The 23796-nt window shown below is 57.2% G+C and overlaps 3 protein-coding genes and 1 long non-coding RNA gene across 13 annotated transcripts in view; 2 read left to right on the top strand and 2 right to left on the bottom strand.

Moving 5' to 3' along the window:
• OPA3 (outer mitochondrial membrane lipid metabolism regulator OPA3) overlaps nt 1-4784 on the top strand; it is an 89933-nt gene extending 85149 nt beyond the window's left edge. The window contains exon 2 of the mRNA XM_023649919.2: nt 3126-4784. Within this exon, the coding sequence (XP_023505687.1) occupies nt 3126-3526 (401 nt within the window). The 3' untranslated portion in view covers nt 3527-4784. The remainder of the gene's footprint in view (nt 1-3125) is intronic.
• A 442-nt stretch (nt 4785-5226) lies between these two features.
• On the bottom strand, nt 5227-17317 carry VASP (vasodilator stimulated phosphoprotein). Of its 4 annotated transcripts, none has more exons than XM_023649915.2 (13): nt 16618-17317; nt 10302-10473; nt 10045-10210; nt 9267-9360; nt 8721-8776; nt 8361-8602; nt 8116-8216; nt 7526-7577; nt 7326-7362; nt 7065-7110; nt 6832-6922; nt 6209-6266; nt 5227-6077 (listed from the first exon to the last, which is right to left on the bottom strand). In XM_023649915.2, exons 1-13 carry the CDS (start codon nt 16620-16622, stop codon nt 6040-6042), a joined length of 1158 nt encoding a protein of 385 aa, XP_023505683.1. In that variant the 5' UTR covers nt 16623-17317; the 3' UTR covers nt 5227-6039. The 4 variants fall into 4 exon arrangements, with proteins under 4 accessions (XP_023505683.1, XP_023505684.1, XP_023505685.1 ...); XM_023649916.2 differs by having other exon boundaries at nt 8116-8213; nt 16618-16952; XM_023649917.2 differs by having other exon boundaries at nt 7326-7359; nt 16618-16951.
• On the top strand, nt 15712-19187 carry LOC111775218 (uncharacterized). Of its 4 annotated transcripts, XR_011421897.1 has the most exons (5): nt 16985-17077; nt 17392-17494; nt 17675-17879; nt 18144-18232; nt 18475-19187. It is a non-coding gene; the product is annotated as an uncharacterized lncRNA (long non-coding RNA). The 4 variants fall into 4 exon arrangements; XR_011421896.1 differs by lacking the exons at nt 16985-17077; nt 17392-17494 and adding an exon at nt 15712-15835; XR_011421895.1 differs by lacking the exon at nt 17392-17494 and having other exon boundaries at nt 16969-17077.
• A 226-nt stretch (nt 19188-19413) lies between these two features.
• Nucleotides 19414-22997, bottom strand: PPM1N (protein phosphatase, Mg2+/Mn2+ dependent 1N (putative)). 4 transcript variants are annotated; one of them, XM_023649912.2, is made up of 5 exons: nt 22055-22997; nt 21342-21459; nt 21158-21263; nt 21014-21074; nt 19414-19865 (listed from the first exon to the last, which is right to left on the bottom strand). In XM_023649912.2, exons 1-5 carry the CDS (start codon nt 22970-22972, stop codon nt 19797-19799), a joined length of 1272 nt encoding a protein of 423 aa, XP_023505680.1. In that variant the 5' UTR covers nt 22973-22997; the 3' UTR covers nt 19414-19796. The 4 variants fall into 4 exon arrangements, with proteins under 4 accessions (XP_023505680.1, XP_023505682.1, XP_023505679.1 ...); XM_023649914.2 differs by having other exon boundaries at nt 21158-21243; XM_023649911.2 differs by having other exon boundaries at nt 19582-19865; nt 21014-21094.
• Between the last annotated feature and the right edge of the window lie 799 nt (nt 22998-23796).

Below are 23796 nucleotides of genomic sequence, written 5' to 3'. Positions count from 1 at the left end.
TGAGATGTACAAAGTTGGGGGTCGTCAAGACCACCCTTACTTCTGACACCAACTACAAGTCCGAGGGGCCCGCAAACAGCCCCAAGTTGGATGATTTGCTAGAAGGACTCACAGAATTCACTGAAAACTGTTACACTCCTGGTCACAGTTTATTACAGAGAAAGGATGCGGATTAAAATCTGCCAAGGGAAGGGGCACGGGGGGCAGAGTCCAGGAGGGACGAGGCGCGAGCTTCCAGTTGTCTCTCCCGTGGAGTCGTGGACAGCTCTGACTTCCCTCAGCAACAGGGAGCAACAAACACATGGAGTATTCCCAGGGAGTTCACCCAAGCCATGGGGTCCAGGGCTTTTAATGGGGATGGGACATGCAGACCGGGTTTTCCACCTGCCCGTGTGGCTGAGCTTCGTTTCTAAAGGCTGAGTTGACACCACGGGACCCAGAGCCCCCACCATAAGTCACATTGCTAGTACAGATTATCTGGGGGGCCCAGGGCCCCAGGTAAACAAAGACACTCTTATCAGCAGGACATCCAAGGATTTAAAGATTACATCCCCGGAACGGAGGGCGAGGCCAGACCTCTATACGGGTACAGTTAATCCTTTACTGCACAAACAAGAAAAATTCCCAGCACTAAAGAGAGGAAGAGGGTTCAGATAGAAGAGTGTAAAATAAGAGAAAGAAGAGAAACTCGCTCACGGACCCATCCTGGTGCAATGTCAGTGCCACAGGGATGACAAAAAGCCCCACTGCCCACTTATAGGGAATGGAGCCGGGTTTCCCAACTGCTGAGGAAGATGATTTTGAACCAGTAATTCTGGGCCTAGAAACTATCCTCTAGTCTAGTGGGAAAGTGGGAAAAGATGTTTCAAACATGCAAAGTTTCAAAATAGTTATCTACCATACACCCTTTCGGAAAAAGGCACTTAGGGATATACTTCAGCAAAACTAGAATGGAATTCAACAAAGAGGAGGACACAGGTTCCTCAAGAGGAGTGACAGTGTAAAGGAGAGCAATGTGAAGACATCGTGGGAAGACAGCCCTGCAGCAGCCCAGAAAATAGCCAGCTGACTGTTCAATAGAGAATAGGAGCAAAGAGCTGGATGGCCTCCGTCACTTGGTGAGTGAGGCATTTGTGGGTCGCATCTGGCATTTGTGGTGAGAAACACCACTCCAGGGAAAACTATAAAGCTTCATACCGTAAAATCAAGGTCTCAATATGAGAAGACTAAAATGTGGCGTGACGTGAAATAATGTTTAGAGTTGCCATTTAATGTGAGTGCTTCGGACAGCACTGGTTGAGGGCAGCAAAATTACATCTTTGTTATGGATTCACAATGATTATCATTTATGTAACCTTAAGAGTATACGTGCCCTATATTTTCACTTTCAGACTCAGCCTCTGGACACAGCACTTAAGACTTATTATAACCTCAGAAAGACACCTTGATTATGTAAAACTAATGGTGCAGCAGACAGACCATAGGAGGTGGCGGGGGGAGGGGAGGGCGGTCGGCTAATACACTTAGAGGCGCACGTGTCAGGAAGTTGAAGCAATAGGACTATTATTTATAATTACAAAGGTTACCAAGAAACACTAACAAATAAAATAAAATAAAAATCACTTATATGGGGCCGACCCAGTGGCACAGTGGTTAAGTGCGAATGTTCCACTTCGGCGGCCTGGGGTTCGCTGGTTCGGATCCCGGGTGTGGACATGGTACCGCTTGGCAAGCCATGCTGTGGTAGGCATCCCACATAGAAAGTAGAGGAAGATAGGCACGGGTGTTAGCTCAGGGCCAGTCTTCCTCTGCAAAAAAAAGAGGAGGATTGGCAGCAGATGTTGGCTCAGGGCTAATCTTCCTCAAAAAAAAAAAAAATCACTTTTACAATTTGGGTGGGGGAAGGAAAAGATATAGAATATATGATAAACTTACATAATGGGGGAGTTGACAGTGGCAAATCAAGTCATAATATTTTTTAAAATTCAATTTAGTAAATCAAGAAATAGAGGTATAAGCTTGTTATTTGGCCTCATAGGGTTAAAGTGGAAGAAACCAATGCAGAGAAGATCAAAAGTGGTTAACCTTTGCGCCAGACCGAAGCATAGTGGTTAAGTTCACCCACTCCACTTCAGGGGGCCTGGGGTTTGCAGGGTCAGATCCCAGGCATGGACCTACACACTGTTCATCAAGCCATGCTGTGGTAGCGTCCCACATACAAACTAGAGGAAGATGGGCACAGATGTTAGCTCAGGGCCAATCTTCCTCACACACAAAAAAGTGGTTAACCTTTGAGGAGGAGTAAAGCTGGAGTTGGGGGGAGGACAGACTTCTGTTTTTCAATACACCCCCCGTCTATGCAGTCTAGATAACCCCCTATGTGCATATATTATGCACTAAAAGGAAGACGAGGGAGTTAGGTCAGCCTGGGTGCGTGGAGGATGGCTGGCAGGGGTGAGGTATAAAGTTGTCAGAAATTCGTCTCTTAATGAGCCCGAGGCCGCTTATTTTCCCAATTAGCTTGTGTATCTGTGGATGAATATTAATTATTACTGGAGTGAGTCAGTTCCCAGCATCAACTCTAGGCTTAGGCTGCGCTTATAAACGCTGACAATACTGATAACCCTGTTCACATGAATAAGTGATGAGGGAAAGAAGGCGGCGGCGTCAGAGCGGCGCTCAAGCCCTGAGCTCTTTCCGAAGCCCTGAACGCCGCGGTGAACACACTTCAGGGGCCCAGAGCTGTCACTCCACCCGCGAGAGGAGGGCCGGAGCGTGGTGGGCCCTGGGGTGGGTTGCGGGAGGAGCAGAAGGAGCAAGCTTTTCCCCTGCCTTGGACTTGTGACCCCTAGAGATGCGGCCCCTACTGATGACCTCCCCTCCCAGGCTGCTCGCCAGAACCTTCTGGATGCTTTCAAAAGATGCCCTCCGGGCCACTCCAGGCCACATCACTAACTTGGCATTCCATGTGCAGCCGGGCGCGGTCCTCTTTGAGGCGGACGCTCCCTAACTCGGCGATTCTGGCTGCCTGTCCCCATTGCTGCGACCCGGACACCGAGGCATCGCGGGGCAGGGCTTGCAGGGGGCTCCTGGTGCACGACCTGACCGCTCTCTCCCCCACGCAGTGTACCACTGGGCGGAGATGCGGGCCAAGATGCGCATCCTGGGCTTCAACGCCGAAGCCGTCAAGCCGCTGAACGAGGAGGCGGCCGCCGAGCTGGGCGCCGAGCTGCTGGGCGAGGCCACCATCTTCGTGGTGGCCTGCAGCTGCCTGGTGCTGGAGTACCGGCGCCAGCAGACGCAGCAGCGCCGCCAGGAGAGGGAGCGGCGCGCCGCCTTGGAGGCAATGCGGGACGAGGTGGACCACCTGGCGCTGGCGCTCGAGGCTCTGCAGGCGCGGGTGCAGGCGGCGCCGCCGCAGGGCGCCCTGGAGGAGCTGCGGGCGCAGGTGCAGGAGGTGCGCGCCCAGCTCCGCGCCCGGGACCCGCCGCCCGCGCCCCCGGCGGCGCCCTCGCCCGCGGAGTAGGAGGCCCTGGTCTTGGACTTGACTGTTGTCTGGGCTGCGAGGTCCCCGACGTGGCCTTCTCTCCGCACTGTCCCTTCCCCATGGCCCAGCTAATACCACCAGGTCCCTTTAGGCGCAGAAGGGATCCTGAACTCGGGCTGATCCAATCGGGCTTTTGGTCACCTCCCTACTAACCTGCCCAGTGGTACCTTCCGCTGGGACTCCCCCTCCCACTAGTGGAAGGTTCCGACCGGCGCCCCCTCCTCCCTAGTGCGCTGGTTGAGCACTTTGGAATGGAAAAGCAGTGTCTTCCTCTGGAGCTCGCCCACCCAGCACTAAGGGGGCCAGCAGGACGCACGGACCTAGCCAACTCGCCTCCTGTCACTCACACCTCCACTTACTTGAGGAGTGGTCCTCTCCCCAAGACGCTCATCCGTCACCCCAGGACACCCGTTCCTGATCGGTACAGACCATTGTAATGAAAAAAAATGCGGAATCTTCCATTGGACCTCCCGACCCCATCGCCTTCCATCTGCCTCACTGTTTTGGCGCGTGGGGAAGAGACGGATGGATGGATGGATCTTGGAAGGCATTAGCTCCAATGACACCCTGCGGCTCCAGCCTTTAGTCCACCATTGGTACCTCGACTGAGGTGCTCCCCTCGCCCATCACCACCTGTAGTCTGTGGCATAACCCAGTGGGAAGGCTGGGCAGGGGTTTCCCGTGCAGTCCCGCCAGATCTCCCCGCTTTGGTGGTCTGTTCCAGCAGGACTTGGCCCTTTGGGGTGGAAAAATTGGGCCTGCCTAGGGCTGAGCCATTCTGTATTTTGGTCTCAGCCCCGTTTACCTGTCCAGAAGTTCCGGACCTACTGCTGTCCTTTCCCACTGTCCGCCAACGCCCCCCCCCCCCCCGGCCTCTCATAGGGACCCACTTGTTCCCCCACTACATGGGTCACTGTCCCCTCCCTTCCATCCAGACTTGCTGTTCCGAGTACTCAGGGATCCTCCTTCCTGCTTGCTCTTGGACTGGTCGCCCAGTCCCCCCTCTTACTCTCCTTCAGCCCCCTCACCCTCCTTGTGCAAAGGCTTCCTCCAGTGGGACCACCTGCCCGTCAGCCCTGAAGTGCCCCACCCGCTCCGATGGAAGATTCCACCGGGCAGCGCCACCTCCCCACATTCCCACTGAACCCCTGAAGGGGGTGTCTATGAGCTCTGTGACGTCGGAATTCTATTTTTTTAGACTGTAAACGTTTTATAATTAAAGGAGCTCTTGGGTAAAGGGGTCGTCTTAAGAAGGTGTCTGAGAACTACGAGGTACGCCTGCCATATGGGTGCAAGCCTCATTCAAATTAGGAGAGGAGCCGGGAGGGTTCTGGTGGGAAGGGGGGCAGAGTCATCCTATGAGCCCTTTCCCAGATGGGGAAACTGAGGCCCATGGGAAGCAAAAGGACTTGCCCCAGGTCACGCAGTCAATGCCGGACCCCTGGCTTTCTCTGAGCAGGTGAATTGGTGGCAGAGGGTGGGAAGGTGTGAGGGTCGGCCTGGTAAGGGACACGGGGAGGGAGGCCGAGAGCGGGCAGAGACCCCCAGGCTGCAGGAGGCTGAAGGAACTGAGCAGGTGCAGGGTGGGAAGGAGGAAGACGCGGGGCCTCGATGACTGGGGGAGGGAGGAGCACGCCCCCACCCTCATCACAGCAACCCTTCAAATCACTCCAGAAATCTTAGCGTTTATAAAAACTGGCAGATTTATTCCGCAGGGGCCCATCTTCAAGAAGCTAAAGGTGAAGGTGCGAGAGGGGAGGTTCCCTCCCCTTTTCCTCGTTCCCTCCTCTTATTTTCCCTAGGGGGTAAAAACGGCCTGGACCCCAAAACCTACCCAAATAAAAAACCAAAAAACTGAGGTTCCAAAAAGTTACAGCATCTTAATTCCTCATAGAAAAGGGGAAGGAGCCAGAGGAAAGGGAGGTCCCCAGGGTGTGGGGAGGTGCCCCCAGCCTGGTGGGATGTCCCCCCCTTAAATAGCTGCCCCACATGGGACAAGCCTGGGGCGATAGCATTTAAAAACTCCCCATACCCCATTTTATCAAAACCAAAGAGAAAAAAAATTTCCCTTTACCCCCCCAAAACCTAAATATATATATATATACTTTTTTTTCTTAAAAAAACAAAAATTTGAAGGCATTAAGCGTTAAAGTGAACCTAGAAGGGAATGTGAAATTCCCTCTTTCCTTCCCCCTCACTGTGGGGTTAATTGGTACATCCCCAGCAGAGGAACCAGCCCCAAGGGGACGGCAGAGGGGAAGGACCAAAGGGAGCAAAGGGCGGGGGCCTCCCCAGCCAATCAGCAGCCAGTATGGGTGTGGGCGTGGTGCCAGGGAAGCCACACCCCCTCGGAATTTTCCAAGTGCATGGGGAGTGGGGAAGATGCATTCCTGTGTAGTCTTCAGCCAATTCCAAGTCAAGTCGCCGCAGGGAAAGCAGGGTGACAGGCGGGGTGTGCGGAAAGGAGAAACGGGACCTTCTGGGCCCTGTGGTCAGGGGGAACCCCGCTTCCTGAGCTCCTGGACGAAGGCTGGAAGGAAACAAGAGGCAGAGGTCAGGGGCAGAGCCTCTTCCCTCTTCCCTTCCAAAACAGGGCTTTTCCCGTAGGACACGATGCTTCCAAAATAAATAAGGGTCTAAAAAAAAAAAAACCAACCTCACCTTCAATTATTTCCTCTTTTACTTTCTGCAGTTCCTTCCTCACCTCTTCCAGAAGCTCCTGAAAAGAATGGGGTGTAACGGATCAGGAAGGGTGTCTGGACTGGCAGAAACAAATCCCCCCTTTCTTAGTGACTGAAGGGTCAGAGGAAGGAGGCTCAAGACGCGCCGCCCCCCCCCCCAACACACACACATATACACAAACATGACATCATTGACAAGGCTGCAGAGTGACTGGAGAATTCTGGATCCTTGGAGCCAGAAGAAAGGTACTGGAGGACATCCAGTACCAGGGTTGGCAACTACATTCCAGCCTCCTGCCAACTCCAATTGGTGATGGATGTCTGGGGACAGAGTGCTGAAAAGGATTCTGGGTACTCATCAGGAATGAGTGCGGTGATAGATTAGTAAGGTCTGCCACAGGCACTGGCAAAGAGGGTTGTGGTGCCTGTGTCATCTCTGAGCTGAGCCAATCTCTCCATTTCTCAGACCGGAAAACTGACGTTTCCAAGGTCTCTTCTAGAATTGCAGGGATGTCCGTGGCAAAATCTAGACCCAGATGTCCTTTCTTCCTGTGGCGCCTTTCTGGCCCCCAGGCCTTACCCCTCCTCTCCCCGTCAAGCTACCTGTTTCACTCTCTCCAGGTCTGATTCATCACTGGAGCTGGGCGTATGGGGGTGGGCCTCGGAAGCGGTCACCGAAGAAGACGACTTCATCCTGGGAGAGGTGGTGTGGTTTGGGACAGAAATGAGGTTAGAGAGAGGGCCTGCCTCTCCTTCCAGGGGTCACATTGTGCTCCTCCCTGCAAATTTGGCAAATCCAACTATTGGTGGAGGGGGTCCCGGTATTGATGGCCCACCTTGGCAAGGTTGTGCTGTTCTTCTCCCATGGTCTCCGCACTGATTCTGGGGGACAGGCGACAAATCAGAAAGATCAGGGACAAGGAATATCTGGACTCAGTCTTTCTCCCGCAGCCTCATCAGCCCGTCTCAAAGAACCATCTCAGAGACTACAATCCCCAGCATTATTTGCACAGATTCTCCCTTGAGAGTCCTTTATATGTAAGAACAAGGCATCCTGGGACTTGTAGTTCCTGTGGCTAGACTGGGCTCTCACTCACCAGTATGGGCTGGGACTCTGGCCTCTGGCTCCTCCTGCTGGTGGGAAATAGAACTGTCATGAGCCAGCCCCTGCCGCACCTCTGCTCATTTTCCTGCTCCAGCTTCAAACCCAGCCCATCCCCATCACCCCGGCCTCCCCAGCATCCCGACCTAGCGGTACAGCCCAAGGTGTATATGGCAGGAAGAGCCCATAACTCACATTGGCAGATTCATCCTTGGCGGGTTTCTCCCCAACTTGTGTGGCTTTCCTTCTGCAGGAGGGAAAGGCAAAAAACAGATCGCTTGGGTCCTCCCTCAGCCACTCCACAATTCCCCTTCCCAGAGTTCTGGAAAGGTGGATTCTAGAGTGCAGAGTTCGGGAATTCGTGAAGGCTAAGAAAAGTTGAGCTTTCTAAGTTAGCGAGAGCGCTGTTCTCGGATTGGGGTGGCGGTTTTTCCGATTCTCACATGTGGGAATCACAAAATCCTAAGGGCAGAGGGCTCTATCTGGGACTGCCGGGATTCTAGGAATCTGAGTTTCCAGATTCTGAGGCAGGATCTCCTAAGGTCCAGGAATTCTGGCTCTTAGAACATTCTAGAGGCTACCTGTGTAGTTGCAAACCTCAGCCATCCCCCAGCGTTATATTCCACATCTGGCTATCAAATGGGGAACTTTCACCCAAAGAAACAACAAAACTCGAAACTGCGCCCTCCCCCTGACCTGGCCCCGCTGAGTAGGAATCTCCCCAGGTGGCCACTGCAGGCTGAGGGGCTTGTCCCCGGCAGTGAGGGCTCCAGGCTGAGGCTCACCTTCGGGCCAGCATGGCATTCATCTCTTCCATGAGACCCCCACCTGTGCTTCGACTGCTCTCAGCTTTGGGGGCTGGGGGACCCCCTGAGGCCTCCTCCTGCTGGAGAAGTTACAAACAGGAGGGGGCGTTATGAGTGGGCCTCCTGGCCTCGCAGCCCTCCTGTGACGCCCCCAGGCAACTGTGGCCTCATGTCATTGCATCAGGACCCCATCACCCCACACCCTCCATGCCTGGCCCCCTCACCTTGCTGACTTTCCTGAGTTTGGCTCCTGCTATGGCCGCGGCCAGGCCGGGGGCCCCAGCCCCACCACCACTGGGGCCTTGTGCTGTGGGGAGGGGGGGAGCAGGGGGTGGACCTCCCCCGGCTCCATGCCCCGCGGTGGAGCCCCCCGAGGGGGGCAGACCAGGGGGTGGGGGGGGACCCGGAGGAGGTGGAGGTCCTGGAGGCGGGGGTGGTCCCCCAGCTAAGGGAGTAGGTGGGCCTCCTGCAACAAACACACAAAGGAGGGGTTTTGAGAGAGAAGCCTCATTCTTGGTTGTCCAGCTGGCCCACGCCCTCCTCCGGGGAGGTCCTCTGACTCCCGAGGTCACTCGAGCCATCACCTGCATTGGAGACCCGGCGCTCCCGCTCCGCGTACTCTGGCTGGCCCGGCTGCTGCCTGAGGAGGGTGGTGGAGCCGCCATCACTCGGGGCCCCGAGGATGGCTAGCAACCTCCCCACGTCCCTCTCGGGGTCTCCTATAAGGCTCCTAGTCCCCACCTTCCTCTTCCTTCCCCAGGGGCCCCGAAAGGGGTGTGGGGAGGGCAGGGACAGGGAGAGACCAAGACACAAGCATTCCGGTCATCGAACTGTCAAGAACACCCACATTGCAAAAGGCCCAAGATCCTAGAAACCACCAGCTTTGGGGACTCTGGGAATCTGGGGGACCAGGATTTGGGGGGTCAGGAGGTTCTGCCACGCTGAGTGTCAGGAGTTTCTCGAACTCCAGGAGGTGGGGGTTTCTGAAAGCTGTCAATTTCTAGTCCCCTAGGAGTTGGAACATTCTGGAAACTGACGGTTGGAGCCTTCTGAACTCCAGGAGTCAGAGGTTCTGGAACATCCTAGAACTCTGGCAGTGGTAAGGTTCGCCACTCAGGGACTGGCCCCACCTTTTCTGCTGCTCCAGCTCCTCAGGGGAGGGACCGTTCTGAACTGACCAGGCGGGAGGGGCTGCCGGTGGTGGCGGGGGTGGAGGCCCTCCTCCTGGAAGGTGAGAGTAGAAAAGGGTGATGAGTCAAGCCGGAACTCTGCCCCACCCCTTGGCACTCTCCCTCAGCTCTCTCAGGCATGCTGCCCAGAGGTGCTCACTTCCTCCTTCCCCCGGGACCCTGACACTCGGGGCTCGGGTGTGGGCACCTGGCAGACTTCGGGGAGGAGAGCCAGCACCAGCCTCCCTGGACTGCACTGCTAGGAGGTGGGGGCTGGGAAGATGCCCAGTGACGGGGGGACAGCAAAGGCCCAGAGCGGGCAGTCACTTGTCCCAAGTCGTGCAGACTGGAATGTGCAGGAACAAGTGGAGGTTTTTTCTTATTCTCAATGCCTGAAAACTAACTGACGATGACGATATGTCATTACAGTCGTGCCCCGGCGAAAGGGCACAGGGAGCCTTGTGGGGGCTGGAAACATCCATATCTTGATCTGGGAGGCAGTCACACGGGAGCATGCATGCATAAAAATTCACGGAGCAAGCTGTACCCTTAGGAATCGTGCAGTTTCCTATGTGGGTGCACACGGGGCACATCGGAGCCCACGCAAAACCCTCAGAATAATCACTGAGTAGGGAATCAGCCCCATTTACAGATGAGGAAACTGAGCCCCAGCGGGGTCACGTGGCAGCCCCAGGCCACAGAGCAGGACTTGCTGGTCCCCCTGCCCACGGTTTCTAACCTTCCAGGGCCTCTAGCGCGCTGGCCATGCCCGCGGCAAACTGCGCGGCGTCCTCCTTGCTCCCGAAGTTGAGGCCCCAGACCTGGCGGGCATCACGCCACTGGTGGAAGTTGGGAGTGGCCTGGTTATACTTGACGCCCCGGATGATGGCACAGTTGATGACGACCTGGCAGGAAGGGAAAGGCGGGTGAGGGGCAAGGGGCGCAGGGGTGGGGGGCAGCCCGCAGAGGGAGGGGGCAGCGGGAGGGAGGCCTCACCTGCTGGTCTGGCTGCATCTTCCTGCCAACAACGCGGAAGGAATTGGCCGTGGGGTTGTGGTAGATCTGGACTCGGCTGAAGGCCTGGGGGCCCGTGCCAGCAGGCAACCATCGCTTGTTGCTGTCATCGTAAACCATCACAGTGGCCCTGCTGGAGCAGATGACCGTCTCGCTGCCGGGAGGGGGAAGGGAGAGGGGCTGGTCAGCAGGGGAGCATAGCACCCTCCCTCCAGGGGCCGATGGCCTTCTCCATCTGGGTCCCCTGGGAGATTCGAAGAGACAGAGCGTGAGAGGAAGAAAGACACACGCAGAGAGGCAGAGGGAGACAGGCAGACGTGGAGACCCGGACAAATAAACAGGGATGTGAGACAGACAGTCAGACGGGGAGAAAGAGACAGGGAGAGTCAGACAGACAGACTGGAAGAGACGGACATACAGACAAAGGGGAGACAGACTGAAAAACAGACAGACAAGGGAATGGAGTGGGGGAAACAGATGGAAAGGCAGGGAAGCAGAAACAGACAGAGATGCAGGTGAGTACAGAGCGAGAGCCGGAGGAGGGGACCCAGGAAACGCAGGGCAGTGGGGACCAGCCCCCACCCGGGTGCTCTTGCAGCCTCAGTTTGCCCCGTTTCCCCATCTCTGCCAGGGTGCCAGGACTGCCCCCTCCTCTAGGTCCGAGGAGGAAGCTGAGGCTCAGGGAGGGGAAGGGTGAGGCCCGAGCAAGCTGGGGATGATGCTAGATCCTAGGCTCATCCACTTCCCTCGGCCACCCCATCCATCCAGCCCCGGGCACCACCGGTCACCAGCAGACACTCCCTGCTCGGCAGTGACCCAGACAGCCCCGGCCCCACCCTCCAGCGCAGGACACATGTCCCCATCGGGGACAGCGACAACCCAGGGTCAGGCCGAGGTGCTCAGAAGGAGCACCTGCCCGGGCCTGGGGGTCAGCAAGGATTTCCCAGAGGAATGGACAGCTGACTCAGCCTTGCAGGGAGCGGTCAGGATACCGTTCAGAGTTCAGGATCTGAGATCCACAGACAGGCCCGGCTGCAAAGCCTGGCCGAGACCCCTACTGCATGACTCAGGCAAGCGACCCTCCCACTCAGGACTCACTTCCTCGCCTGAAACCTGCAAACTGGGGAAATGACGGTCCCGTCCCCTGGGGCAGTGGGAGGAGCAATGAGTCTGGGCGCTTAGTAACTGTCAGCATCCCTTTCACCGGGGCACCCTACACAGGTCCCCCTGGGGCACCTCTCCAGACCCCACCCAAGCCCTTCTGGGGAGGTTCAATGCCCCCTCCCCCAATGAGGAAACTCAGGCCCGCAGACGGGAAGTGACTTGCCCAAGGTCACACACAAACCAGGGTGAAGCGCCACTTCCCAGTCCCTGCCCCCACCCCACCCCCATGGACTTTTTCCTGAAAAGAAGAAGCTGGTGGTCAGTGGTTTCCGGGGAGAGACATTACAGCCCGTGATACTTCCATCTGTACCAGGGCTGGGGGCTGGGGTGTGACGCTGCCACTGTGAAAGACGGGGCAGGGGAAGCCCCTCAGAGGACCCAGCTCTGGCTCCTAGGCCAGGCAGCTGAGCCCCGGGGGTCCCCCCAAGTTTACATAATTGGGGCACCTCCCCTCTTCTAGGGCACTTCGGCTGGTCAGGTGCCCTAAGCCCTGTCCTCTGGGCACTCTTTTATCCTCATTTTGCAAGAGGCCCAGAGAGGTTGAGTGACTGGCCCACGGTGACACAGCTGTTCAGTAGCAGAGGCAGGATTTGAACCCAGGCCACTTGGCTCCCAAGTCCACAGTCTTAACCACTGGGGACTGTGTGGGCCCTACCCAAATGCCAGGTGCTGTTTCCAGACAAGCGCAGCCTCGGGGGCTGTTTCTGGCTCTTACTGCCCCTGGCAAGGCCGGGTTGAGGCCTCGCCCGCACCTGCCACCCACACCCAGGGCAGACTCTGGCCAGGCGCCCTGGGCCGTTGTTGCTGCCCCACCCTGGCTGCACTTTGCTCTCCTAGGCGGCCCTGCCCTGCCGAGGTTCTGGCTTGGCCGGAGAGCTGGGCGCCTGCTGAGTGACCCCAGGCTGGTCCTGCCCTTCTCCAGGTCGCAATGTCCCCATTACAGCAGAAGGATCCTGTTAAAACACAAGTCGGATCATGTCCCTCCTCTTCTCGGAAGCTCCCCTGGCTCCCGCAGAATCAAAGCCAAGCTCTTCCCATGGCTTTCATGATCTGCGTGATCTCTGATCTCGTCCCCTCCGGCCCCCTCAGCTCGCTGTTCCAGCCCCACTGGCCCCCACGCTGCTCCTTCAACATGTCAGACGCATACCCCCTCGGGCCTCTGCATTTATTCTTCCTCAACCTGGACTCTCACCTCCTTCAGGTCTCCGCTTAGACGTACATCACCTCTTCTGAGAAGCCCTCCCTGACTGCCCTCTCATCCCACATCCCGCATTTCATAGCAGCCATCCCTGCCTGTCTCTCCAACCAAAACATCAGGACCGGGAGTGCAGGGATTTTTGTCCTTTTTGTTCCCAGCTGTGTCCCCAGAACCTAGAACGGTGCCCGGCACACAGCAGGCACTCAACAGTTGTTAACTTAGTCATCTGTAAAAGAGGAAAACCCAACCACAGCAGGGGACATTTATTGGTTAGCCTGTGTCCCAGACACAGTTCTAGGTACTGAGCTCCAGTTTCCCCACTGAAACTTGCAGTGACCTCAGGAGACAGACTCTGGTGCTTTCCTATTTGACAGATGAGAAAGTGGGCACAGAGAGATGAAGACACTTGTCCCAGGTCACACAGCAAGTGAGCAGAGGGGCTCCTATTTGAACCCAAGACCACTCAAGTTCCTAACCTCATTCAAAGATGAGGAAACAGTTCAGCTGACTTTTTTAAAAGGCAGGGTATAAAGTGGTGTGTATGAGAGGTTTAAAAAAAAGGTGGGGAAGATAAAAATACCTCCACGATATATGCAATGGCTGCTTCCCAGGGGACTAAGGTGGCTGCCCCGAGGGAGGGAGGGCAGAGGAAGGGGACATGGTCTGCCTCATTCCAGTGGTCTCCTGGGGTCTCGAACCCTCCATTTGACATGGGGGAATCTTAATCCGAAGCCAACCCAGGACCCAACCCTCCCCACAAGTCCCCACCTTCTGGGAAATTCTAGCACGTGAGAGATGAAAAAGGGGTCAAGTCCCCTCCTTGCTGAGTGGCTTCACCTCTCTGAGCCTCAGTTTCCAGCCCTGGAAACCGTTAACTCACTGGGTTTCTTGTAAGCATTCAGAGAGATAAGAAAAACCCTAACCTCAGGACCTAGAACTTGGCAGAGGCTCCACGTAAGCTGAGAGTCAAAACAGGAGGAAGAGAGCTTCTCATCACTGGAGGCAATCAAGCATAGTCACTCTGGTTTACTCAAACCTTCCAGATCAGAGGCTTGGCCTTCCCTGCACCCCTTCATCCCACCTCCAAGATTTGCCCCATAGCCCCCTTAAACCGTAAAACTTGTGATCCAGCCCCAAACCTACACATACACACACACACACCTTTTCTAAACTACAAATCTTTGAAGCAACCCTGGATAGGGCACCAGATCTAGGGTCTGTGGGGCTTGTGCGGGCTCACTGTAGTCCCTCCTTCAGGACGGGCCTCAGTTTCCCGGAAGTGATCAGGAAGATAAAGTTCCCACCTGGGCAATTTTTGCCGCTTTGCCTTAAGTACTGGTGTAGTGAAAGCATATGATTTGCATTTTTTTTTAAACACCATTAAAGGTTTTATATTGCTTTTTCTCTAATAGCATAATAGTCTGGAGTCAGCCATGGGTTCAAATTCAGGTTTGACCATTTCCAAACTGACTTTAATAAGCCATTTGCTTAATTTCTCTGTGCCTCAGTTTTCCCATCCGAGGGAGGGGACTGTCATAAGAGTATCAATCTCTTAGAATTTCTGTGAGGATTAAACTCAATCAGGCGCCCAGTACAGTGCCTGGCACAAAGCAGATGACAGCTCAAACGTTCTCATTATTTAAAAAAAAAATAAAAACAGCCATAATAATTAGTATTATTGGAAGAGGAAAGAAATGGACCCAAATTCTTCTTGCGTCCCTTCTGCCCTGAGATTCGCAGACCTCTGCCCCCCTTCCGGGCTTTCCCAGAATCCCAGCTCAGATTCCCCGACACAGCAGACGCTCAACAAATATTTGTCAAACTGGGAGAAAAAAGAACTATATCTTGTAATTTTCCATCTTAACATCCTTTCTTCCAAGTGTCCCCAACTAAACCAGCCAGAAATCAGAGAATCTCAGTCCCCTCCCCTCCTCCAACCGTGCCTAGCAATTTCTGAGTGATCTTGGGCCAGGCCTTTCTCTCCTTGAGCCTCAGTTTCCCCAGGTGCCCCCATACAGGGGCATGGGGCGTTTTGAATCCTAGCTGTCTTGGGAGAAGGAATGCAGCCCACGAAGGCGGGTGTGGCCATCGGCTGGGAAGACCCCACAGGAGGTGGAAGGAACCCTCTGATGGGCCAGGCAGCGGCTCAAATTCTGCCCACCCCCCAGGAGGTGGGAGGTCTGGCCACCGCCAGCCGTAGGGGGCCCTGTGGGAGGGCCAGGGCCTCGGAGGCTGGAGAGGGGGTGGGAGGCTGGCCCAGACGTCGCTCCTGCCCTTTTACGGTCTCAGGGAGTGAGGCAGCCGGCACTCGGACATCCGCCATCCGCCTTCCACCGCTGTGCCTGGGACCGGAAACGCGACGGGGGGGACGAGGGGCAGCGCTGGGGGGCAGTGGGAGAGGAGAGTCCCCGGGAAAGAGGGTGAAGGAAGAGGCTCCTGAAAACAAGCCCCTCTCCAGGGCAGACCTTGCAGGGACGTTCCTATGCGGGAAGGGTAGGCAGGAAGTCTTGAGGGTGACTGGGGGTGCCCCCTTGCTCCAAATTTTCCAACACCTCCTTTCACATCAGAGGGAAAAAATGTGGGAGGGGGATTCTGAAGGGTCATAAAAAGGCAGGCCACCTTGATGTGAGAGGGCAGGGGTATGGGGGAAGGGGGAAGTGGGAGGATGTGGGCACCAGGGGGTTAAGCCCCAGCGGTCTCCAGGGGCCTCCCCCCTCAAGCTGGGGGCTTTGGGGCAGGAAGTCCCTGAGAGAGCGGAGGAAGGGAGATAGTATTGTCAGGCTCAGGCCCCAAGGGAGAGATTATGGGGGGTCGGGGGAGGGGAGAATGGGGGGGCCTAGTCCGGTCCCCCAGCCCGCACTGGCCCCGCCCTCAGGTGAACCCAGGACTTTGGAGGGACCCAAGACAAAATCCTTGGGTCCCCCACCCCCAGTATTAAAATCCTGGGAAGATAGCTGGAACTATGGGAAGCCTGGGTCCCAGGGGGCGAGGGCTATGACCTTGAAGCTTTTCGGCGCCCCTCCTCCAACCCCACAGCTCCGGATGGCTGGGGGGAGGGGGGGAACTGTGGTGAGAGAGGGGGAGGCGCCGGGGTGGGGAGAGCAGCCGGCCCGCAGCGCTCCTTGCCCGCCCCCCACACCAGCTGTCTCGACAGGTGAGTCAGGAAGACAAAGGCCCCCCTTCCCCCAGCTGCCGCGCCCCCTCCCTCCCCAGGGCCGCGCAGGTGGGGGAGAGGGGCCGCCCTTCTGGCCCGGGGAGCCGCCCTCCGCGCGGAGCGCTCGCTCGGTCCTAGGCACAGCCGATGGGGAGGGGGCGTGAGGGAGGGGAGTCCCAACCAGACCCTCCAGGCTGCATCTGAGTCCGTGGATCTGTCCGCATCAACCTCCTCCACAGGAGGTTGAGAGGCCCCCCAAATCGAGGAGCTTAAGTACCCCCGAAGTTCAGGAGCGAGGTCCCACTTGGGAAGACTTTTTCCAGCGCCCCGTAAAGGGGGACCCCACAAACCAAGGGCTCCATCTCAATCTTTCACCCAGCTCCCCAAACCGGGGCGCCCCTCATTCCTCCCGGAGCCCGAGGTGAGATCTGGGGGCAGTCGGAGCCCTGCCTCGACCCTGGCCTCCCCGCGGGGAGTCGCTGCCAACTTGGAGGTCCTCTGAAAAAGTCTTTGCAAAAATCCGACAGTCCTCGGAGCGCCCCCAAATCCGAGGGCTCCCAGGAGAGCCTCATCGCCACCCCACCCCAGAGCCTGGGGAGTCACGGGGAGGGGGCTGCTATGTCGAGCTCGTCCCAGGGGGCTCGGCCTCCCATCCGAGGCTCCCCATGCCCGGTCCCCAAATTCCAGCCCAGAGCAAGCGGAGGGGGGTGGGGGGGGGGACAAAGGCGGGGCGGGGAGCGCGCGCCGGGCGGGGAGGGGGCTGGAGGCCGGGCCGGGCTCACCTCATGGCTGCTGGGCGGGCGGGCGGCGCGCCCGCGGGCTGGCTGCTCCCGGGGCGCCCCGGGCTGGAGGCTCAGGGCTCGGGGCCGGCGCCGGGCTGGGCTCAGTGTCCCCCAGGGTCCCGCCCCATAGAGTCCGGCTTCCTGGGGGGAACGTGGAGCGGGCGGGGCGGGTCCTCAGGCGCCTGCCCCCTCTGGGGGTGTGATCGCGGGGTCCGCGCGGCAGCAGGGGGTGCGGCGTGCCCTCGGCGGCGCGCCCCTCGGCCGGCGACGGCGACACTGTTACTCTTACTACTGTACTTCTCTTCGCTACATTTCGTTCCAAAATTCCACTCCCCGCACCCACAATGCCCTGCGCCTTAAAGGGGCCGCCGCCACCTCCCGGCGGCGGGGTGGGAGGCTGGAGGGCGCTTAAACTGGCAACGCGGAACCCCAGCCTGCCGCTAGTTCCCTCTGCCCCAAGGTGATTGCATAGGGATGCACGCTGGGGGTCGCCCCCAAATTAGGGGGCAAGCTTGGTGGAGGGGATGGGATCCTTCCGTGATCTCTCGGTCCCTCCCACCGTGGAGATTATTAGAGAGATCTCAAGGGGGCAGAATTTCTTCTCACCCTCCCCACCTCCCCATCGACTTCTCCATTTCTTTACATTCGGCTCAATTTAGGGCGGGGGGCGGGTGCGAGGAGGACCCTCTGGTTAAGCATCATCGATTCTCTCCAATTTTCTCCCTTAAATCCTCCCTTCGGACCCCGCCCCCCAACGTCTCTCTTCTCTGCCAGTTGAGGAGGGTTACTCGGGGGTGAGCCCCCTCCCCCACCCAGGGAGGGGGGATGGGCGGGGAGGGCCCGGTCCCTCTCGCCGCCCCCCGGCCCGCCCGGGAAGGTAAGGAGGAAGTGGGCCGAGGGGGCGCGGCCGGCTGACTCACAGCCGCAGAGTGGGGGCGGGAGGGGGTGGGGGCGGCGCTGAACCTAGGTGGGGGTGGGACTCCAGGTTCCCGTGTGGATCAAGCCCCCCCGGCCCCCTCCCCACGCACGCCCCGCCGTGACTCAGTCTCGCCCGCAGAGGATGGCGGGATCCTGCAATCGAGGGCACCGAGGCGGGAAGACCCTCCCAGGTGCCAGCTCCCGGGAGCCCCCTCCCCCACGCGCCGGCTAGGGGTTGAGCCCGGCCACCCTCTGAGGCTTCCGCAGCGGGTCCCGCAGGCCACGCCCCCACGTGACGTCACCCGTGTGGTCACACCCCTCCCGTAGAGCGCCACCTGGCCCGGGTAAGGTGCCCTAGGCAGGGGCAGGAACTTGGGAAATCGTGTGAGACATTTACAAATGGGTAAACTGAGGCCTGGAGGCAGGTTATAAATCTCGGCAATAGCCCCCCTGCCTGAAGCCCCAGAACCCCAGTTGTGCTTGGGTGCGAGGTGTGAGTGTAAAACCAACAATCCTCAGGGCTGACTGGGGAGGACATCACCTAGCCTTTGTCCATGTCGGGTCTCCTGCCCGCATGGCGGCTGACCTCCCTTACCTCATTCTTCTAGGCCATTCTCTGACGTTAATTCTTGTCTGAAGAATTGAGTAATCCTCTCCCCTTCGACCCTACCCTGGGAGATCTTGAATCCTGATCCACGTAGGTTATAATTATTTTTCTGTGTATCTCCTCGGGCTGCCAGCGGACAAGTCCTTCTCTCTAAGTCACAGGCTTCCCACGGGTGAAATGGGAGGGGTGGCACTTCGGGTGCCCCCTGCACTAGTCAGCCAACTTTTTCTACAAGGGTCCAAATAGTAAACATTTTAGGCATATTACACATAGGGTCTCTTTTGCATGTTCTTGGTTTTCTAATCCTTTAAAAATGTAAAAACCATTCTTAGATGTACACAAGGAGCCTGATCGAGGATCTTGATGGCAGCAAGGAGGCGAGAACAAGAAATTGGAAATAACCTGAATGCCTATCAAGAGGAGGATGGATAGTGAAACCATTGTGCATCCCTTGTCTGAAGCGCTGGGCAGCAGCTAAAAAAAATGAGGTGTGTAAATGGCACGAAAGAGGTCTCCAACATATTATTGAGTGAAAAAAACAAATTGCCAAATGATACGTAGGGTATGACAAAAATGAAGGAAACACCTTAAGGGACCACATACGTGTGTGTACATGCAGAGTAAAAGGTCTGGAAAAATTTACTCCCAACTCACCACAGTGCTGACCAATAGGATAAGGAATGGGGCTGTGGGCAATTTGATTTCAAATAAAGATTTCAAGCCTTATCTTGAAAATGCCAAGTCTCCACCTGCCTCTAGGCTTTCCAACTGCCTCTTCCTTCTGCCTTGAGACACTCTTCTCTGGGGTATTTGCATGGCTGCCTCCTTCTCTGTCAGGTTTCTGCTCAGTCGTGCCCTCCACAGAGATCTTCCCTGAGCCCCTCTGTCTAAAGCGACCATCCCCAGGTGCAAAATTGAGTGGCTGTGGGGCGGGGGAGGGAGAAAGGCTTTTCATCGTTCACCCTTCTGTACCCTTTGAATTTCCGACCGAGCAAACTTACGACCCATTCGAGAAATAAATGAGTAACAATTTTAAAAAACCAAAGTCGCTCCCCTAGTCATTTCCTTATCACCTCCCCCTGTTTTATTTTGCTTGAGACACTTGTCAGTGACTGAGATGATCTTAGATAAATTCCCTTCCTGGCTGTCTCCCCCACACTCGGAGGGGGCCCCCAGTGGGGCAGAAATTTCAGTGGGTCTGCCCGGTTCGTGGCTGTGAACAAGGAGATCCCCAATCCATATTTGCCAAATGACCGGGCAAATAATGGTGGTGTTTTTTTCCCAAGCAGAAAAATGTATTTTGAATTATGTAATTAAAATTTAACAATTAAGACTCTTTCCTACCTCACCTGAAAACATGAAAAATGGGAAGGGGCAGAGAAGGTTCTTGAACTAGGTGATCTCTCAGGGTCCGTTCAGCTCTAAATATTTCAGAAACATTGGGTTTGGGATTTTATTTTTAAGTCTAGATGATGAGTGGAATTTCCCCTCTCATAAGACTTTCTGTGAGAGGGAAGTAGGAGATGGGGAAATAAGCTTTGTGGGGTTCCTCCATCGGCTTATCTTCCTTCCGCTAGTCTGCATAGCTGGAAAAAGGCAGTTTTGTTCCTTAGTTCCGTTGAGACCCCAACTGGGCAAAGGGTCCCCAAAGCTGTCATGTCTTCAAGTCCAGAGCAGAGCTTGAATGCGTGCCAGTGGGCTGCCCAGCCCTGTTCTGCCCCTTCTGTAACACAAAATGTGGGAGACGATGAACAGGAACCCCTCCTTGCCTTTTAGTATCTACTCCGCTATATTCTGGAAGCTCCACTGTCATTTTTCTTTGAGGGTCCACCATTCCCCATCTCTCAATCGATCCGGTTTTGGTGGAGTAGACCCCCAACCCCTGGGGGTGGGGCACATGACCCCAGCCTGGCCATTCAGAGCCACAGGGACTGGTCAGGCATGTGACCCGGCGTGGCCATTGAGAACCAGCTCTGAAACCACCGCTACCACTCCCGGGAGACTGGTGTGCCCTCTCCTCTGGGGATGGCAGGCTTGTGGGACAGGAACCTGGAGCAGCAACTCTCTGCCCCCTCATGCGGGGAGACCCTGCCTGGGAATGAAGCCAACTCAGAGAAAATAAAGCTGAGAGATGGTTCCTGATGACGTCATCTGACAAGCGGATGAGGTCATGCCTCAAGTCTCTGAACTCTTCAATTACCTGGCCCAGTAAATTCCCTGGTTTCCTCTTCCAGGTTGAATTGGGTTTCTTTCACTCATTTCAAAGAATCCTGACACATCAGTCCCAGTGCTACTGGGAGACCACCAGCAACCCCCCTCCTCTGAGGGGTAACAGCTAAACTCCCTCTGCCCGGCAAAGGCCTTCAGGCTCTGGTCCCAGCTTCCTCTCTCCCATCTCCTCCCTGACCCCCGCCCCGTGCCTTCGTTTATGTGGCTCTTCCCACCACCTCTTCGGACATCTCCAAATTCTCCGAGGCTCCCTGGATCCAATTTACAACCTCTCTTATCCAAGACCTGGACCACCTCGGGGACGTCCTGGTGGTCTCTGCAGCACAACCAGGCCTTGGTCATCAACATTCCTTGCATTTTTCTGCCTTATTTCTGGATGGAGGGGGTGGTGCTGGGGATGACGGAGGTTTACGGAGCAAGGCAGGGCACACATTTCTTGGAGGGAAACACAGTCTCTTCTCCCCGCTCAGCATCCCTCCCCGACCCATCATGTCTAGCACAAAGCTTCAGGGCCAGGAGTGAGAATGTATTAACATATCAGGCAAGTCCCTTGTCCCCTCGGACTTCCATTTCCCCATCACCAAAGGGGTGGGGCTGGATTACATGGGCCTGAGAGTAGCATTCAAGACACAGGGTCCTCACCTCCCGGCGCTCTCCTGAGGCCTGGCAGAGCTGAGAATAGGCTTCAGCGATGACAGCGGCCCTGGAAAGCAGAGCGAGGCCCTGTGGAGGGGACCCTCCTCCGACCACCCTCCCCGCATCCCACCCCACCCCACCCCGACTCACTTGCAGTAGACACCCCCCCCGGGAGGTAAATCGTGGATGTCCTCTGAGGCCAGAGTCCTGAAAACCGTGTTCAGGCTGGGGGGCTCCTGGGCAGAGGAACACAGCTCTGAGAAGGAGGCAGGGGTTATGGGGGTTCCCCTGCTTGCTGACCACCCCTGCCGCCGAGCTCCTGGCGCCTGCTCACCGGCGACCCTGCGGCCCAGGACTGCGTCCAGCTCTTGCTCCTTCCTGATCGCCTCCTCATGAGGCCTGGGGGCGCCCGGGAAGCAGACCAGGATGCAGGTCATGTTGTCCAGGCTGCCCTGGAAAAGGTGGAGAAAAGAGAGCCTGGTGCGACACGGTTGAATGTCCCAGCACGGGGCCCAATGCCCTTGGAAGCAGAGCTTCCCAACAATTCCCATGTTGGGGTGCCCCTCGCCCCATTCTGGTTATGCCCGTTTCTCTCAAGTTCCGCTCATCTGCCAGTCTAAACCAAGCCCTCTCACCTGGACCAAACCCTTAGACCACGCCCTCTCACTGTCCCAGCCCTGCCCCATTAAAGAGAACCACGCCCCTTCTCCAAAGCCACGCCCATCCTGCTGTATAGCCGCTCTTCTGATACCGATCATATCTCAGGACCCACGCCTACCTCCCAGGCCCGCCCCATTGCAAAAGACCACGCCCTTTCTCTTAAATCCCTCCCTCTTAACTATCCAGCACCACTACTCTTCCATCTTGCCTCAAGGTATCCCTCAGGCTCGGCCCTCTCCATATTTTGGCTCTGCCCCGTTCCAGCAGGCCACGCCCTCTAGTGCAGCCCCACCCCCTCCTCTAGCTTTATTCATGCCTCTCCAAGCCCCTCCTCTCTAAATCCCTTCGATTCTGCCCCTCGATGATCCCAGGCACCACCCCCAGGACCTTGCACAGACACGTGTCCAACAGCTGTGCGCACAGAAGCTCTGGGGCCAGGCCCAAGCAGAGGCGCGATGCCACCAGTTCCGCCAAGGCAGCGCCAGACATCGCGTCCCACACGCCGTCAGAGGCCAGGAGCATGAACTCGTCCTCGGCCTGGCGTGCCAGGGCGGTCACTTCAGGCTCCGCGGAAACGAGCTGCAGCTCAGGGGGCCTTCCCGGAGCCTCTTTGTAGGCAAAGTCGCCCAGTGCCCGGGACACAGCCAGAGAGCCCTCGAGGCGCCGGCGGCGGATGGTGCCGCCCGCGTCGTGGATGCGCTCGCGTTCCCGCGGTCGGAGGGGCCTATGGTCCTCGGTGCTGAAGGCCACGGCGCCAGCGCGACTCAGCACCGCGCGGGAGTCACCGCAGTGTGCCAGGTACAGAAAGCGCGGGGAGACGAGCAAAGCCACGGCGGTGGAGCCGCCCGGCTCGCCGCGGGGCCAGAGAGCGCGCAGGCGTGCGTCTGCGCTCAGGAAGGCGCGGCGCAGCGCCTCGCACACGCCCTCCGGCTCGCCCGGCGCGGGTCCCAGCGCCTCCAACACGTGGCCCGGCAGGTGGCGCGCGCCGAAGAGGGCAGCTCGCGACCCGCCGTGGCCATCGAGGACGGCGAAGAAAGCCCAGCCCGGGGGCAGTCCCGGTAACGCAAGCCAAGCGCAGTGCGCGTCCTCCATGTGCGCGCGCCAGCCCTGCGCTGCGCTCGCCCCGAAGCGCAGGCCCCAGGACGCCGCCGCACCCCCGTGCGGCCGCTGGGCGCATCGCGGCGCGTCCAGGAGGAACTGAGGCCCGTGGGGAGTCCTGCGCCCCTCCCCTTCCTCCTCCTCTGCCTCCTCTTCTTTGCGAGCTGGCCAGAAGAGACGCTCCAGCAGGCGGGCGAAGGCTGCCATCCTTTGGCCCTGGGATCAGGAAGGCTCCGCCCTCTGCACCTGCCCGCCCCACCCCCCCGCATTAATCCCCTCCACTGTGAGACTTTAAACCACCTAAATCTCCTTATATCCTGACCTGCACTCAGGTCGAGTTTCTAGAAAGGAATGGACTTCTGGGTATCCTCTCTCTCGCACCTTCAAAGCGGGGTTTGGGATCTGGGTCAGGAAGAAATGGTAATAGTAGCAAACGAGCCCTCCCCATGTGCTACCCACTATTTTACGTCCTCATCTCCGATTTACCGAAGAGGAAACTGAGTCACGGAAGAAGGGAACAGTGTTGCAGGGAAACGAACTCTAGAATCCGTGTTCTCAACACCACACTCTTGGCTACGGGTTCCCAGTCCTGCTCCGTCCAAGCTCCCGGCTTCCAAATCTTTAAATCCTTTATGTTTTTAGTTCCACCCTTCCCGTCTGGGTCCTACCCCCGGGCTTCAGCTGCTCCTCTTCCAGGTCCCGCTCATCCCTTCAAGCCCACTGTCTCAGATGCTTGTATTATTCGCAGTCCCGACCCCGCCTCTAGCTCCGCCTCTTAACTACAGGCCCAGCCCCCACGCTGGCTTGCCAAAGCCGGCCTCCTCTCTCCAGGTGACGCCCGCCCTCTGGCCGCGCCCGCTCCCCTGCCGGTTCTTTCCTGCTCCCTCTAGGCCACGCCTCCAGCTCCTCCGTCTCTGGCTGGCCCCGCCCAACTCTGAATAATTCTAAATTGGCTTAAGCCCCACCCATGTCTGAGCTCCTCCTCTTGTCTCAAAACTTTCTGAGTATATAGTTCCTTCCCGTCCCATTTC

This window comes from Equus caballus, chromosome 10, assembly GCF_041296265.1.
Source record: "Equus caballus isolate H_3958 breed thoroughbred chromosome 10, TB-T2T, whole genome shotgun sequence".
Lineage (NCBI taxonomy): Eukaryota > Metazoa > Chordata > Mammalia > Perissodactyla > Equidae > Equus > Equus caballus.
The sequence above is the reverse complement of the archived record's forward strand: the minus strand, read 5'-3'. Positions and strand labels throughout refer to the sequence as shown.

Excerpts from the sequence above, each read along its gene's own strand:
- PPM1N (XM_023649911.2), bottom strand. The coding sequence starts at position 22,972 with ATGGCAGCCTTCGCCCGCCTGCTGGAGCGTCTCTTCTGGCCAGCTCGC. Across the intron at positions 21,264-21,341 it reads CCTGGGCCGCAGGGTCGCCG|AGCTGTGTTCCTCTGCCCAG; the intron begins GTGAGCAGGCGC and ends CCTCCTTCTCAG. Across the intron at positions 21,095-21,157 it reads GGGGGGGGTGTCTACTGCAA|GGCCTCGCTCTGCTTTCCAG; the intron begins GTGAGTCGGGGT and ends TCCCCTCCACAG.
- VASP (XM_023649915.2), bottom strand. Across the intron at positions 6,267-6,831 it reads ACCTGGAGAGAGTGAAACAG|GAGCTTCTGGAAGAGGTGAG; the intron begins GTAGCTTGACGG and ends CATTCTTTTCAG. Across the intron at positions 6,078-6,208 it reads AAAAGAGGAAATAATTGAAG|CCTTCGTCCAGGAGCTCAGG; the intron begins GTGAGGTTGGTT and ends GTTTCCTTCCAG.